The sequence below is a fragment of the Rhinoraja longicauda genome, chromosome 6, assembly GCF_053455715.1.
Source record: "Rhinoraja longicauda isolate Sanriku21f chromosome 6, sRhiLon1.1, whole genome shotgun sequence".
In the NCBI taxonomy this organism is placed as follows: Eukaryota; Metazoa; Chordata; class Chondrichthyes; order Rajiformes; family Arhynchobatidae; genus Rhinoraja; species Rhinoraja longicauda.
In genome coordinates, this window is record NC_135958.1 from 77,484,623 (window position 1) to 77,496,401 (window position 11,779).

General features: G+C 47.6%; 1 protein-coding gene across 1 annotated transcript in view; it reads right to left on the reverse strand.

Moving 5' to 3' along the window:
- notum1a (notum, palmitoleoyl-protein carboxylesterase a) overlaps positions 1-11,779 on the reverse strand; it is a 58,568-nt gene that overhangs the window by 39,157 nt on the left and 7,632 nt on the right. The window contains 4 exon segments of the mRNA XM_078401390.1: positions 1,567-1,625; positions 2,591-2,651; positions 7,441-7,536; positions 11,410-11,462. Coding sequence (XP_078257516.1) covers positions 1,567-1,625; positions 2,591-2,651; positions 7,441-7,536; positions 11,410-11,462 — 269 coding nt within the window.

The following is an 11,779-nucleotide window of genomic DNA, read 5'->3' on the forward strand; positions in this document are numbered from 1 at the left end:
AAGGGCCTGTTTTCGCTCTGTATCTCTAAACTAAACCAAAAACTAAACTAAGAACAGGCCATTTGGCCCACGATGTCTGTGCCAAACAAGATACCACGATATACTAACCTCTGCCTGCTCGTGGTCCTTACCTCTCCATTCCCTGCATATCCATCTGTATACCTGTGCCCACCAATCACTTGCCAGGCCTCTTCCCGCCCCAACCTTTCCCTCCTGACTACGACCAGTCGGTAGAAGGGTCCCAACCCGACACCTCACCCATCCTTTATCTCCAGAGTTGCTGCCTGACCCGCTGAGTAACTCCATCACTATTGTCGGAAAATAACTGCAGATGCCGGTACAAACCGAAGGTATTTATTCACAAAATGCTGGAGTAACTCAGCAGGTCAGGCAGCATCTCGGGAGAGAGGGAATGGGTGACGTTTCGGGTCGGGACCCTTCTTCAGTCTGAAGAAGGGTCTCGACCCGAAACGTCGCCCATTCCTTCTCTCCCGAGATGCTGCCATCACTATTGTGCCCATCGTCGGTAAAAACCAGCATCTGCAGTTCATTCAGTTTAGTTTACATCAGATTTACAGCACAGAAACAGGCCCTTCGGCCCACCGGGTGCATGCCCACCCACCATCGGTCACCCGTTCACACTAGTTCTATGTTATCTCACTTTTGTGTCCACTCCACTTGGGGCAATTTTTCACAGGTCAATCACCTACAAATCCGCACGTCTTTATTCAGTTTTAGTTTAGTTTAGTTTACTATTGTCACGTATGCCGAGATACAGCGAAAAGCTATTTTGCCACGTGCTATCTAGTGCGATTAAAAATAGACCGGCGGTCTCCAATGACGGAGATGGCAGTCATAGTCTAACTCCCTTATCTGTTTAGTTTAACTGAGTTTAGTTTAATTTAGTTTTGTTTAGTTTATTGCCACGTGTACCGAAATACAGTGAAAAGCTTTTTGTTGTTGTGTGGTATCCAGCCAGTGGAACGACTATACACAATTACAATGAAGCCGTCCACAGTGTACAGATGCAGGGTAATGGGAATAATGTTTAGTGCAAGATAAAGTCCGGTAAAGTCTGATTAAAAATAGTTTGAGGGTATCCAATGTTGCAGTCGGCAGCACAGGACCGCTCTCTAGTTGGTGATAGGATGGTTAAGTTGCCCGATAACAGATGGGAAGAAACTGTCCCTGAATCTATTTTTCAGTTTAGTTTATTGTCACGTGTACCGAGGTACAGGGGAAAAAACGGCTTTTGTTGCGTGCTGACCAGTCAACGGAAGGACAATACGTTTTCACACTTCTGCAACCTCTTGCCTGAAGGGAAGGAAGCGAGAGAAAACCGGAGCGTTTGGGATGTGGGGGGGGGAAACCGGAGCTCCCGGAGGAAACCCACGCGGTCACGGGGAGAACGTGCTAACTCCACACAGACAGCAACCGAGGTCGGGATTGAAGTAGGGTCTCTGGCGCTGCTGGCTCCCTTATCCTATACATTAATTGAATGTCCCCAATTAAGATCCGCAGGGGTAGGTTCCACTTGTAGCACCACAGTAACAGAGGAGAGCTTACTTTTCTCGGATTTCGGGGACGCCCCACTCCACACGTCACTCGAGCAATAAGGGATGAAACTGAAATGGAAAACAGAAGTCCAATTATCAAATGCAATCAATGCAGCCCAATGGGGATGGTATGTCAAGGAATTGTACAGAATAATGGCCTGAAGAAACGTCCTGACACCAAACGTCACCCATGATCTGAAGATAGGTCCCAACCTGAAATGTCGCCTATCCATGTTCTCCAGAGCACATGGCATGGTGGCGCAGCGGTAGAGTTGCTGCCTGACAGCGCCAGAGACCCTGGTTCGATCCTAACTACGGGTGCTGTCTGTACGGAGTTGGCATGTTCTCCCCGTGACCGGCGTGGGTTTTCTCCGGGTGCTCCGGTTACCTCCCACCTTCCAAAAACGTACAGATTTGTAGGTTTGGTATAAATGTAAATTGTCCCCAGTGTATGTAGGATAGTGTTTGTGTGCGGGGATCGCTGGCCGGTGTGGACTCGGTGGGCCGAAGGGCCTGTTTCCGTGCTGTATCTCTAAACTGAACTTTATAAACTAAACTAAACTCAACAAGAGCTTCTGTTGGCTGTGAAATGCTCTGGGACGCCCCAAGGCTAAGAAAAATCTAAGCAACAAGTCTTTGCTTCTATAATAACCTTTGGAGCCCGTCTTGGGTTTCTGCTACAGTTACAACATGCCAATAAACTAAACAGGGCAAGGTCACTTCAGCAGAGGTTAGGATTGAAAACCCAGAGAGAGAGAATCACCACCAGTAAAGGCGTTCTTAAAACCTCCCCCAGGTCACCAAACCCAGAATGAATGGGAGGAAAGAAGTTTGTCTAGTATACGTTGGGACCCAGGTTGCCAACTTCCTCACTCCCAAATACGGGGCAAGGGGTGACGTCACCGCCCCGCCCCCCACGTGACCTCACCCAGCCAGCGGCCACGTGCTCCCGCTCCACCAATGGTGGCCGCATTTTGTGAGACCGCCGTATAGAGTTGCTTTTATTGAATCTTATTGAGCTGACTAAAACTTACACGATATTAGCATTCCACCAGTGAGGGTTTTCTTCCGGCTGAGAAGACAGGATTCCAGTTCCTGTTGGAAGGATAACCCAAAAGGTCAGGTCCAGAGGTCATCGGCTTTGTTAATACAACACAGTTCTTCATGCCTCCTCCACTGGCAGTGAGGCCCAGCGCATGTTGGAGAAACATCACCTCATATTTCGCTTGGGCATCTTACAAACCAACGGTATGAATATTGATTTATTCACAAAATGATGGAGTAACTCAGCAGGTCAGGCAGCATCTCGGGAGAGAAGGAATGGGTGACGTTTCTGGTCGAGACCCTTCTTCAGACTGAATATTGATTTCTCTAACTTCAACTTGCATTCCCTCTCCCTCTGTCCCTTCCCCTCCCGAGTTCTCAGACTATTTCACTGTCCTTCTGATTAATTTTACTGATTGTGTGCCTCGTTGTCACCTTCCCCTCAGAAGGGTCTCGACCCGAAACGTCACCCATTCCTTCTCTCCAGAGATGCTGCCTGACCCGTTAAGTTACTCCAGCACTTTGTGTCTATCGTCGGTCTAAACTGGCCTCTGTAGTTCTTCCCGTTCACATTTTATCAGAGACATGTTTTATTCATCTGATTATTTAAAATCTCAGGGTCTCTGATTGTCTAAGAGATTTTTTCTTGACACCACAAAAGGTTTTGCTCTCAGGGGCAAGGCCTAATGATACACTACTTGAGGCCTAGCTGTCTCATGCAGCCCACTCTCCTGTCTGGGGTCGCCATGGCAACCAGGCCTCAAGTTTGTTGGAGCCACAAGGCCGCAATTTTTTTTTCTTCACGTTTTTATTGTTTTTCCATAATATGATTCACCGAATGATCACAACCCAGACCTACTGTTTATTTTTAGTGCTTCACTGATTTTCCTTCATTACTTACCTTTTTCGTTGGCAGTTCCATAAAGGACCACTATTGGAAAGAATGAATGAATGATACTTTATTCCCCCATGTACCTAGGCACAGTGAAATGCTTTGTTTTGCCTACAACCTAGGCAGTATGCAAGTGTCGCCATTTGTTGGTGCCGACAAAGTTGCAAAAGTACCGATCAGCCCTGTCTACTGCCTGACATCAAACATGGCCGCAGCCCCACCTCCCCCCCCCCCCCCCCCCCATCTTTGTCTATCCTCAGCATTACATCCTTGGTTACATCCATGGGGTTGTGAAAGGCATTGTACCAGCAGTTTCTAACACCCACACTGTCGTAAGTTCATTAGGGAAAGGAGCAGAATTAGGCCATTCTGCCCATCAAGTCTACTCCGTCATTCAATCATGGCTGATCTGTCTCTCCCTCTCAACCCCATTCTCCTGCCTTCTCCCCATAACCCCTGACACCCGCACTAATCAAGAATCGATCTCTGCCTATCTCTTGTAAAAACATATACATTTCTTAAAGGATTGGACAGGCTAGATGCAGGAAAAATGTTCTTGATATTGGGGGAGTCCAGAACCATGGGTCAGAGTTTATGAATAAGGGGTTGGCCATTGAGGACTTAGATGAGGAAAAACTTATTCACCCAGAGAGTTGTGAATCTGTGGAATTCTCTGCCGCAGAAGGCAGTGGGGCCGATTCACTAAAATTGTAAATTATCCCTAGTGTATAGAATAGTGTCAGCGTGTGAGAATCGCTGGTCGGCGCGGACTCAGTGGGCCTGAGAGCCCGTTTCCACGCTGTATCTCTAAAGTCTAAACAATTTTATAACCTTGATTCCCCTAAAGTCTATCTATCTCAACAGAGAGAGAGTTAGCTTGTACAATTCGTTGGCAGAACATCATTACCAAGATATGAGAGAATAATTTTTCGACTCTTATTGCGAGCATATTTCCTTCCCTACATTCTGTCTCCCTCTCCCCCTCCATCAGTTCGTCAATACCACCCCTCCATCCTCACCTACCGCCTTCCAATCTCTGCCTCAACTCTCCCTCTCATGCCTTTAGACACAAAATGTTGGAGTAACCCAGCGGGTCAGGCAGCATCTCTGGAGAAAACGAATCGGTGACATTTCAGGTCGGATCCCTTCTTCAGTTCCGACCCAAAAGGTCACCCATTCCTTTTCTCCACAGATGCTGTCCGACCCGCTGAGTTACTCCAGCACTTTGTGTCTACCTCCGGTATAAAGCAGCATCTGCACTTCCTTCCTACACACTCCCATTTCTATAGTCTATCTTCCATTTGCACTCTTCGGACTGATGCAAGGTCTTGACCCAACATGTTCGCCATACTTTTGCCTCCGCAGATGCGGTTTAACCTGTTGAGTTCTTCCAGCTTTTTTTTTTGTCTGCCCCTTAAACTTGGGGGCCACATCTTCTCAGCAACTTAAGACCTTAACAGATTTTAAACAGTTCACTTCTCATTCTTCTAAAGTTCTAAAGTTCACTATGGACCCAACATAGTTCATCTTTCCTCATGACATACCTCCTCCATCCTAGGAATCGATTTAGTGAATCTTCTCTGCACTGTCTTCTTGCAGCTACAAGTCTGTTCCTCCTTGGTTTACTTTATTCTCACGTGTACCGAGGTACAATGAAAAGCTTTCATACGACAAGGTCATGTGATAGGGGTAGAATTCAGCCATTCGGCCCATCAAGTCTACTCCGCCATTCAACCATGGCTGATCTATCTTTCCCTCTCAACCCCATTCTCCTGCCTTCTCCCCATAACCCCTGACACCCGTACTAATCAAAAATCGATCTATGCCTTAAAAATATCCACTGACTTGCATTCACTGAATGCATACACTGAATGCATTCAAGAGAGAGCTAGATAGAACTCTTAAGGATAGTGGAGTCAGGGGGTATGGGGAGAAGGCAGGAACGGGGTACTGATTGAGAATGATCAGCCATGATCACATTGAATGGTGGTGCTGGCTCGAAGGGCCGAATGGCCTACTCCTGCACCTATTGTCTATTGTCTATTGACTTGGCCTCCACAGCCGGCTGTGACAAAAAATTCCATAGACTAAAGAGATTTCTCCTCATCTCCTTCCTAAAAGAAGATATTTTAATTCTGAGGCTATGACCTCTAGTCCGAGACTCTCTCACTAGTGGAAACATCCTCTCCACATCCACTCTATCCAAGCCTTTCACTATACTGTATGTTTCAATAAGGTCCCCCCCTCATTCTTCTAAACTCCAGCGAGTACAGGCCCAGTGTCGACAAACGCTCATCAGTTTAACCTGCTCATTCATTTTGGTGCATGCTATGTCTTCTGTCTTGCACCCTCTTCCAGGCATTCCTTTTTAATCTTTCTTCCCACTTTTATTTCCCCACTCAAATCCCCATCTTCCCCCTGCCTCTGAACCTGCTGAAAATAACCTCTCCTAGGTTGAAACATAAAGCTGTCTAGAACTGCTGGTACTGATGGTAATGTCCTCAACTTGGTTAGTTTAGAGATACAGTGTGGAAACAGGCCCTTCGGCCCATCAAGTCCATGCCGCCTTCCTATCTGGCAGAAGGTACAAAAGCTTGAAAGCGCGCACCACCAGACTCACGAACAGCTTCTTCCCCTTTGTTATCAGGCTTCTGAACGGTCCTTTCATGAGCTAGGGCACTGTCCGATTCACCTCTACCCCATTGCGGACATTGGACTTTGTCTGTGGAACTGATGCGCTACAATGCTGAGAACTATACTCTGCATTCTGAACCTTCCCCTTTGCTGTACTTGAGTTTGACCTGATTGTATTTATGTGTGCATTATCTGATCTTAATGGGCAGCATACTAAACAAAGTTTTTCACTGTACCTCAGTACACATGACAATAATAAACCTAAAGCTAAGCCGACCGTCGATCACTGGTTCACACCAGTTCTGTGTTATCCCACTTTCTCATCCACCCCCTACACATTAGCAGCAATTTACAGAGACCGATTAACTTACAAAGCCGTGCCTCTTTGGGATGTGGGATACTGCGTGGAGACAGGTCCTTGGGCCTAGGTCGGCACTAACTCGTGGTCACCCCATACAATTGCACTATCCTACACATTAGGGACAATTCACAAATTTACCAAAGTCAATTGACCTACAAACCTGAGATAGACACAAAAAGCTGGAGTAACTCAGCGGGTCAGACAGCATCTCTGGTGGAAAGGAATAGGTAACGTTCAGGGTCTGAAAAATGTTGTCTCGTCCCGAAACGTCACCTATTCCTACTCTCCAGAGATGCTGCCTGACCCGCTGAGTTACTCCAGCATTTTGTGTCTATCTTTGGTTTAAACCAGCATCTGCAGTTTACACCGCACAGCTGCAAACCCGCACGTCTTTGGAGTGTGGGAGGAAACCAGAGCACCCGGAGGAAACCCCCGAGTTCACCGGGAGAACGCTCAAACTACACACACACATGCACGCACGCACGCACGCACACACACACAAAAACACACACACACACACACACACACACACACACACACGCGCGCACGCACACACACACCGCGCGCGCGCACGCACACACACGCACAAAAACACACACACACACGCACACAAACACACACACACACAAAAACACACACACAGACGCACACACAAAAACACACACACAGGCGCGCACGCACGCACGCGCGCACACGCGCACACACGCGCGCACACACGCACACACACACACACACACACACACACACACACACACACACACACACACACACACAGCACCCAAGGTCGGGATTGAACCGGGGTCTCTGGCGCTACCCGCTGTGGATTCCCATGTGTTTCTGAAGACCCTCTCTTTCCACGTACGCCGCCTGACATGCTGAGCATTTGCAGCACTCCCGGTTTCTGCAGATGGCCAGCGTGAGGCGCTGGTTGCTGTCGGGTTGCTGACACACACCTGTCTTACTGTGGGGCCAGTGGGTGGAGCTCATTAGTCGGTGCATAGAGTTGTAGCGGCTGTCACAGTTCTCCTTGCTGAAGCAGTACCAGCCCCCTGGGAGAGCAAACAAAGAGGCACGGGGTTAACATGGCAACAAGGCATTCATAAGTTATAAAGTCACACAGTGTGGAAACAGGCCCTTCGGCCCAACTTGCCCACACCAGCCAACATGTCCCAGCTACACTAGCCCCACCTGCCTGCGTTTGCCTCCAAACCTGTCCTGTCCATGTACCTGTTTAACTGTTTCATAAATGTTGGGATAGTCCCAGCCTCAACTACCTCCTCTGGCAGCCTCCATGCACCCACCACCCTCTGTGTGAAAACGTTGCCCCTCAGATTACTATTAAATCTATTCCCCTTCACCTTAAATCTATGTTTGTAGATGATGGGAGCAGAATAGGTAATTTAGTCCATTATGTCTACTCCACTCAATCATGGCTGATCTCTCTTTCCCTCTCAACCCCATTCTCCTGCCTTCACCACATAACCCCTGACATGCGTACCAATCAAGTATCTATCTATTTCTGCCTTAAAAATATCCATTGACTTGGCCTCCACAGCCTTCTGTGGCAATGAATTCCACAGATTCACCACCGTCTAACTAAAGAAATTCCTTCTCATCTCATTCCTAAGGGAACAATTTTTATTTCTGTGGCTATGACCTCTAGTCCTAGACTCTAGCTCAAGTGGAAACATCCTCTCCACATCCACTCTATTCAGTCCTTGCAGTAGTTTAGTTTAGTTTAGAGATACAGTGCAGAAACAGGCCTTTCGGCCCACCGAGTCCGCACCGACCAGCGATCCCCGCACACGAACACTATCCTACATACACCAGGATACATTTACAATTATACCAAGCCAATAAACCTACAAACCCAGGTTCTGTCTATCTGTACTGAGTTTGCACATTCTTCCTGTGACCACGTGGGTTTTCTCCGGGTGCTCTGGTTTCCTCCCACACTCCAAAGACGCGTGGGGGGGGTGTAGGTTAAATGACTTCAAGTGTGTGGTGTGTAAATTGTCTCTAGTGTGTAAGATGGAACTAGTGTAAGGGGGACCTTACGTTGGTCGGTGTGGACTCGGTGGGCCGAAGGGCCTGTTTCCACGCCGTATCTCTAAACTAAAAATCATGATACTTCATCCACATTCCTTGGAATATCTTGTCCTCGGGTACATTATTTATGGCACTTCCGATGATAATAACACTTTGATTTTTTTCCGGGAGAGGAGATTAGCGAGGATGACACAGACAAGGAATTATTTCTTTCTTTCTCGGGTTGTTCCGAGGACATTAACTGCTGACCGCATAATGCGAGGCAGGTTAGCCAGGCCGGGCAGACGATGTGCACTCCATCCTTAAAAGGGCATTAGTCAACCCGTTGGTGTTTACAATGATTTCTCATGATCATTTCCTGGTACTAGTTCAGGGATGACATAATGGATGACATAAGCATGCAGGTACAGCAGGCAGCGAAGAAAGGGGATCTTATCGAAACGTATAAGATTATTAAGGGGTTGGACATGTTAGAGGCAAGAAACATGTTCCCAATGTTGGGGGAGTCCAGAACAAGGGGCCACAGTTTAAGAATAAGGGGTAGGCCATTTAGAACTGAGATGAGGAAAAACTTTTTCAGTCAGAGAATTGTGAATCTGTGGAATTCTTTGCCTTAGAAGGCAGTGGAGGCCAATTCTCTGAATGCATTCAAGAGAGAGCTAGATAGAGCTCTTAAGGATAGCGGAGTCAGGGGGTATGGGGAGAAGGCAGGAACGGGGTACTGATTGAGCATGATCAACCATGATCACATTAAATGGAGGTGCTGGCTCGAAGGGCCGAATGGCCTCCTCCTGCACCTATTGTCTATTGTCTACACAGTAGGAAAACTCAGTTCAGTTCAGTTCAGTTTATCGTGTGTGTACCGAGCGAGGTACAGGGAAAATCTTTTGTGACTTTCCCGATATTGCTATCAGGCAACTGAACCATCCTCTCATCAGCTAGAGTGCGGACCTGGTGAGGTCTCCCACCTACTTCATTGGAGGCCTTCCATCTATCATTGGATATGTGTAGGAAGGGCCGGCAGATGCTGGTTTACACCAAGGATAAGGCACAAAATGCTGGAGTAACTCAAACGGGTCAGGCAGCATCTCTGGAGAAAAAGAGTCGGTGATGTTTCGGGTCGAGAACCTTCTTCAGATCTTTGGACTTTATCAAACTTCAACGTTAAACACCGATGAGCCAAAGCATTGTGACCACTGACAGGTGAAGTGAATAACATTGGTTATCTTGTTACAATGGTACCTGTCAAGGAGTGGGATATATTAGGCAGCAAGTGAACAGTCAGTTCTTGAAGTTGAAGTGTTGGATTCAGGAGAAATGGGCAGGAGTAAAGACCTGAACGACTTTGACAAGGGCCAAATTGTTATGGCCAGACGACTGGGGTCAAAGCATCTCTGAAACGGCAAGGCTTGTGGGGTGCTCCCGGTCAGCAGTGGTGAGTACCTACCGACAGTGGTCCGAGGAGGGACAAACCACAAACCGGCGACAGACAGGGTGTTGGGCACCCAAGGCTCATCGATGCGCGAGGGCAACGAAGGCATATTAGGCAGATGGTCATAATGTTTTGGCTCATCAGAGAATGTTGTACCCCTTATCATTTAGCTGTGCCCTGTGGACTGATTGATTGTAACCATGTAGGGTCTTTACTTTGACTGGATAGCACGCAAACAAAGGTTTTTCACTGTACCTCTGCGCACATGACAATAATTAACTAAACTAAACTATAGCAAGCTAAGTAAAGAACTGCAGATGCTGGTTTACAAAGGAAAGACACAAAGTGCTGGAGTAACTCAGTGGGTCAGGCAGTATTCCTGGAGAACATGGATAGGTGATGTTTCAAGTTGGGTCCCTTCTTCAGACTATCCACGTTCTCCAGGGATGCTGCCTGACCCGCTGAGTTACTCCAGCACTTGGTGCTTTACACATGGAGCAGGTGATGAGTGAAAAAGACTTAGAGCAAGTCAGGACAAGAGGTCATTGCGCAGAGTATTGTAGATGTGGCCCAGTCCATCGCCCAGACCCGTCTCGCCACCATTGCCTCCAACTACACTTTACACCACCCTCAAGAAATCAGGCAACATAATCAAAGACCTTTCCCATCCCGGTCACTCCTTCTCCCTGCTCCCATCGGGCAGAAGGAACAGAAGCTTGAAGGCACACACCACCAGACTCAGGAACAGCTTCTTCCCCTCTGTAATCAGGCTTCTGAACGGGCCTTCCATAAGCTAGGGCATTGTCCGATTCACCTCTACCCCATTGCGGACATTGGACTTTGTCTGTGGAACTGATGCGCTACAATGTTGAGAACTATATTTTGCACTCTGTATCTTCCCCTTTACTCTACCTACTGTACTCGAGTTTGACTCAATTGTATTTATTTATGGAATTATCTGATCTGATTTGGATGCAAAACAAGCTTTTCACTGAACCTCTGCACATGTGACAATAATAAGCCTAAACCTTACCCCATTCAGTTTCTCTCTCCACAGAAGCTGCCTGGCTACCAGAAGATGTACAGTATATTCTTTTATTTTGTTTAGTTTAATTTGGAGTTTAGAGATAGAGAGTGGAAGTAGACCCTTTGGCCCATCGAGTCCCCACCGATCAGAGATCACCCTGTACAACAGCACTCAGCACTATCCAACACACTGGGGGCAATTTACCATCTACAGAAGCCAATTAATCTCCAAACCTGGAGTGTGGGAGGAAACCGGAGCGCCCGGAGAAAACCCAAGTGGTCATGGGGAAAATGTACAAACTCCGTACAGACAGCACCTGCCGTCAGGATCGAACCCGGGTCTCTGGCGCTGCAAGGCAGCAACTCTACGTCGAGTCCTTTAGACACATGGTCCTTTACGAAAGGCCAAACTCACCTTCTAAAAAGACAAGCCAACGCCTGCTTCCTTTAGACTCCTTGATGTAGTATCTGTGAAGGCAAGGTCAGGGATATCAGTTAGACCATTGACTGTCAGTGAAAGGACTCGGTTTAAATTCAAGTGCAGGAGGGAACTGTGGATGGTGGTTTACACCAAAGACAGACAGAAAAAGCTGGCGTAACTCAGCGGGACAGGCAGCATCTCTGGAATAAAGGATTGCGTGACGTTTCGGGTCTGAAGATGGGTCTCGACCCAAAACGTCAGCCATTCCTTTATTCCAGAGATGCTGCCTGCCCCGGCTGAGTTAGAAACATAGAAACATAGAAAATAGGTGCAGGAGGAGGCCATTCGGCCCTTCGAGCCAGCA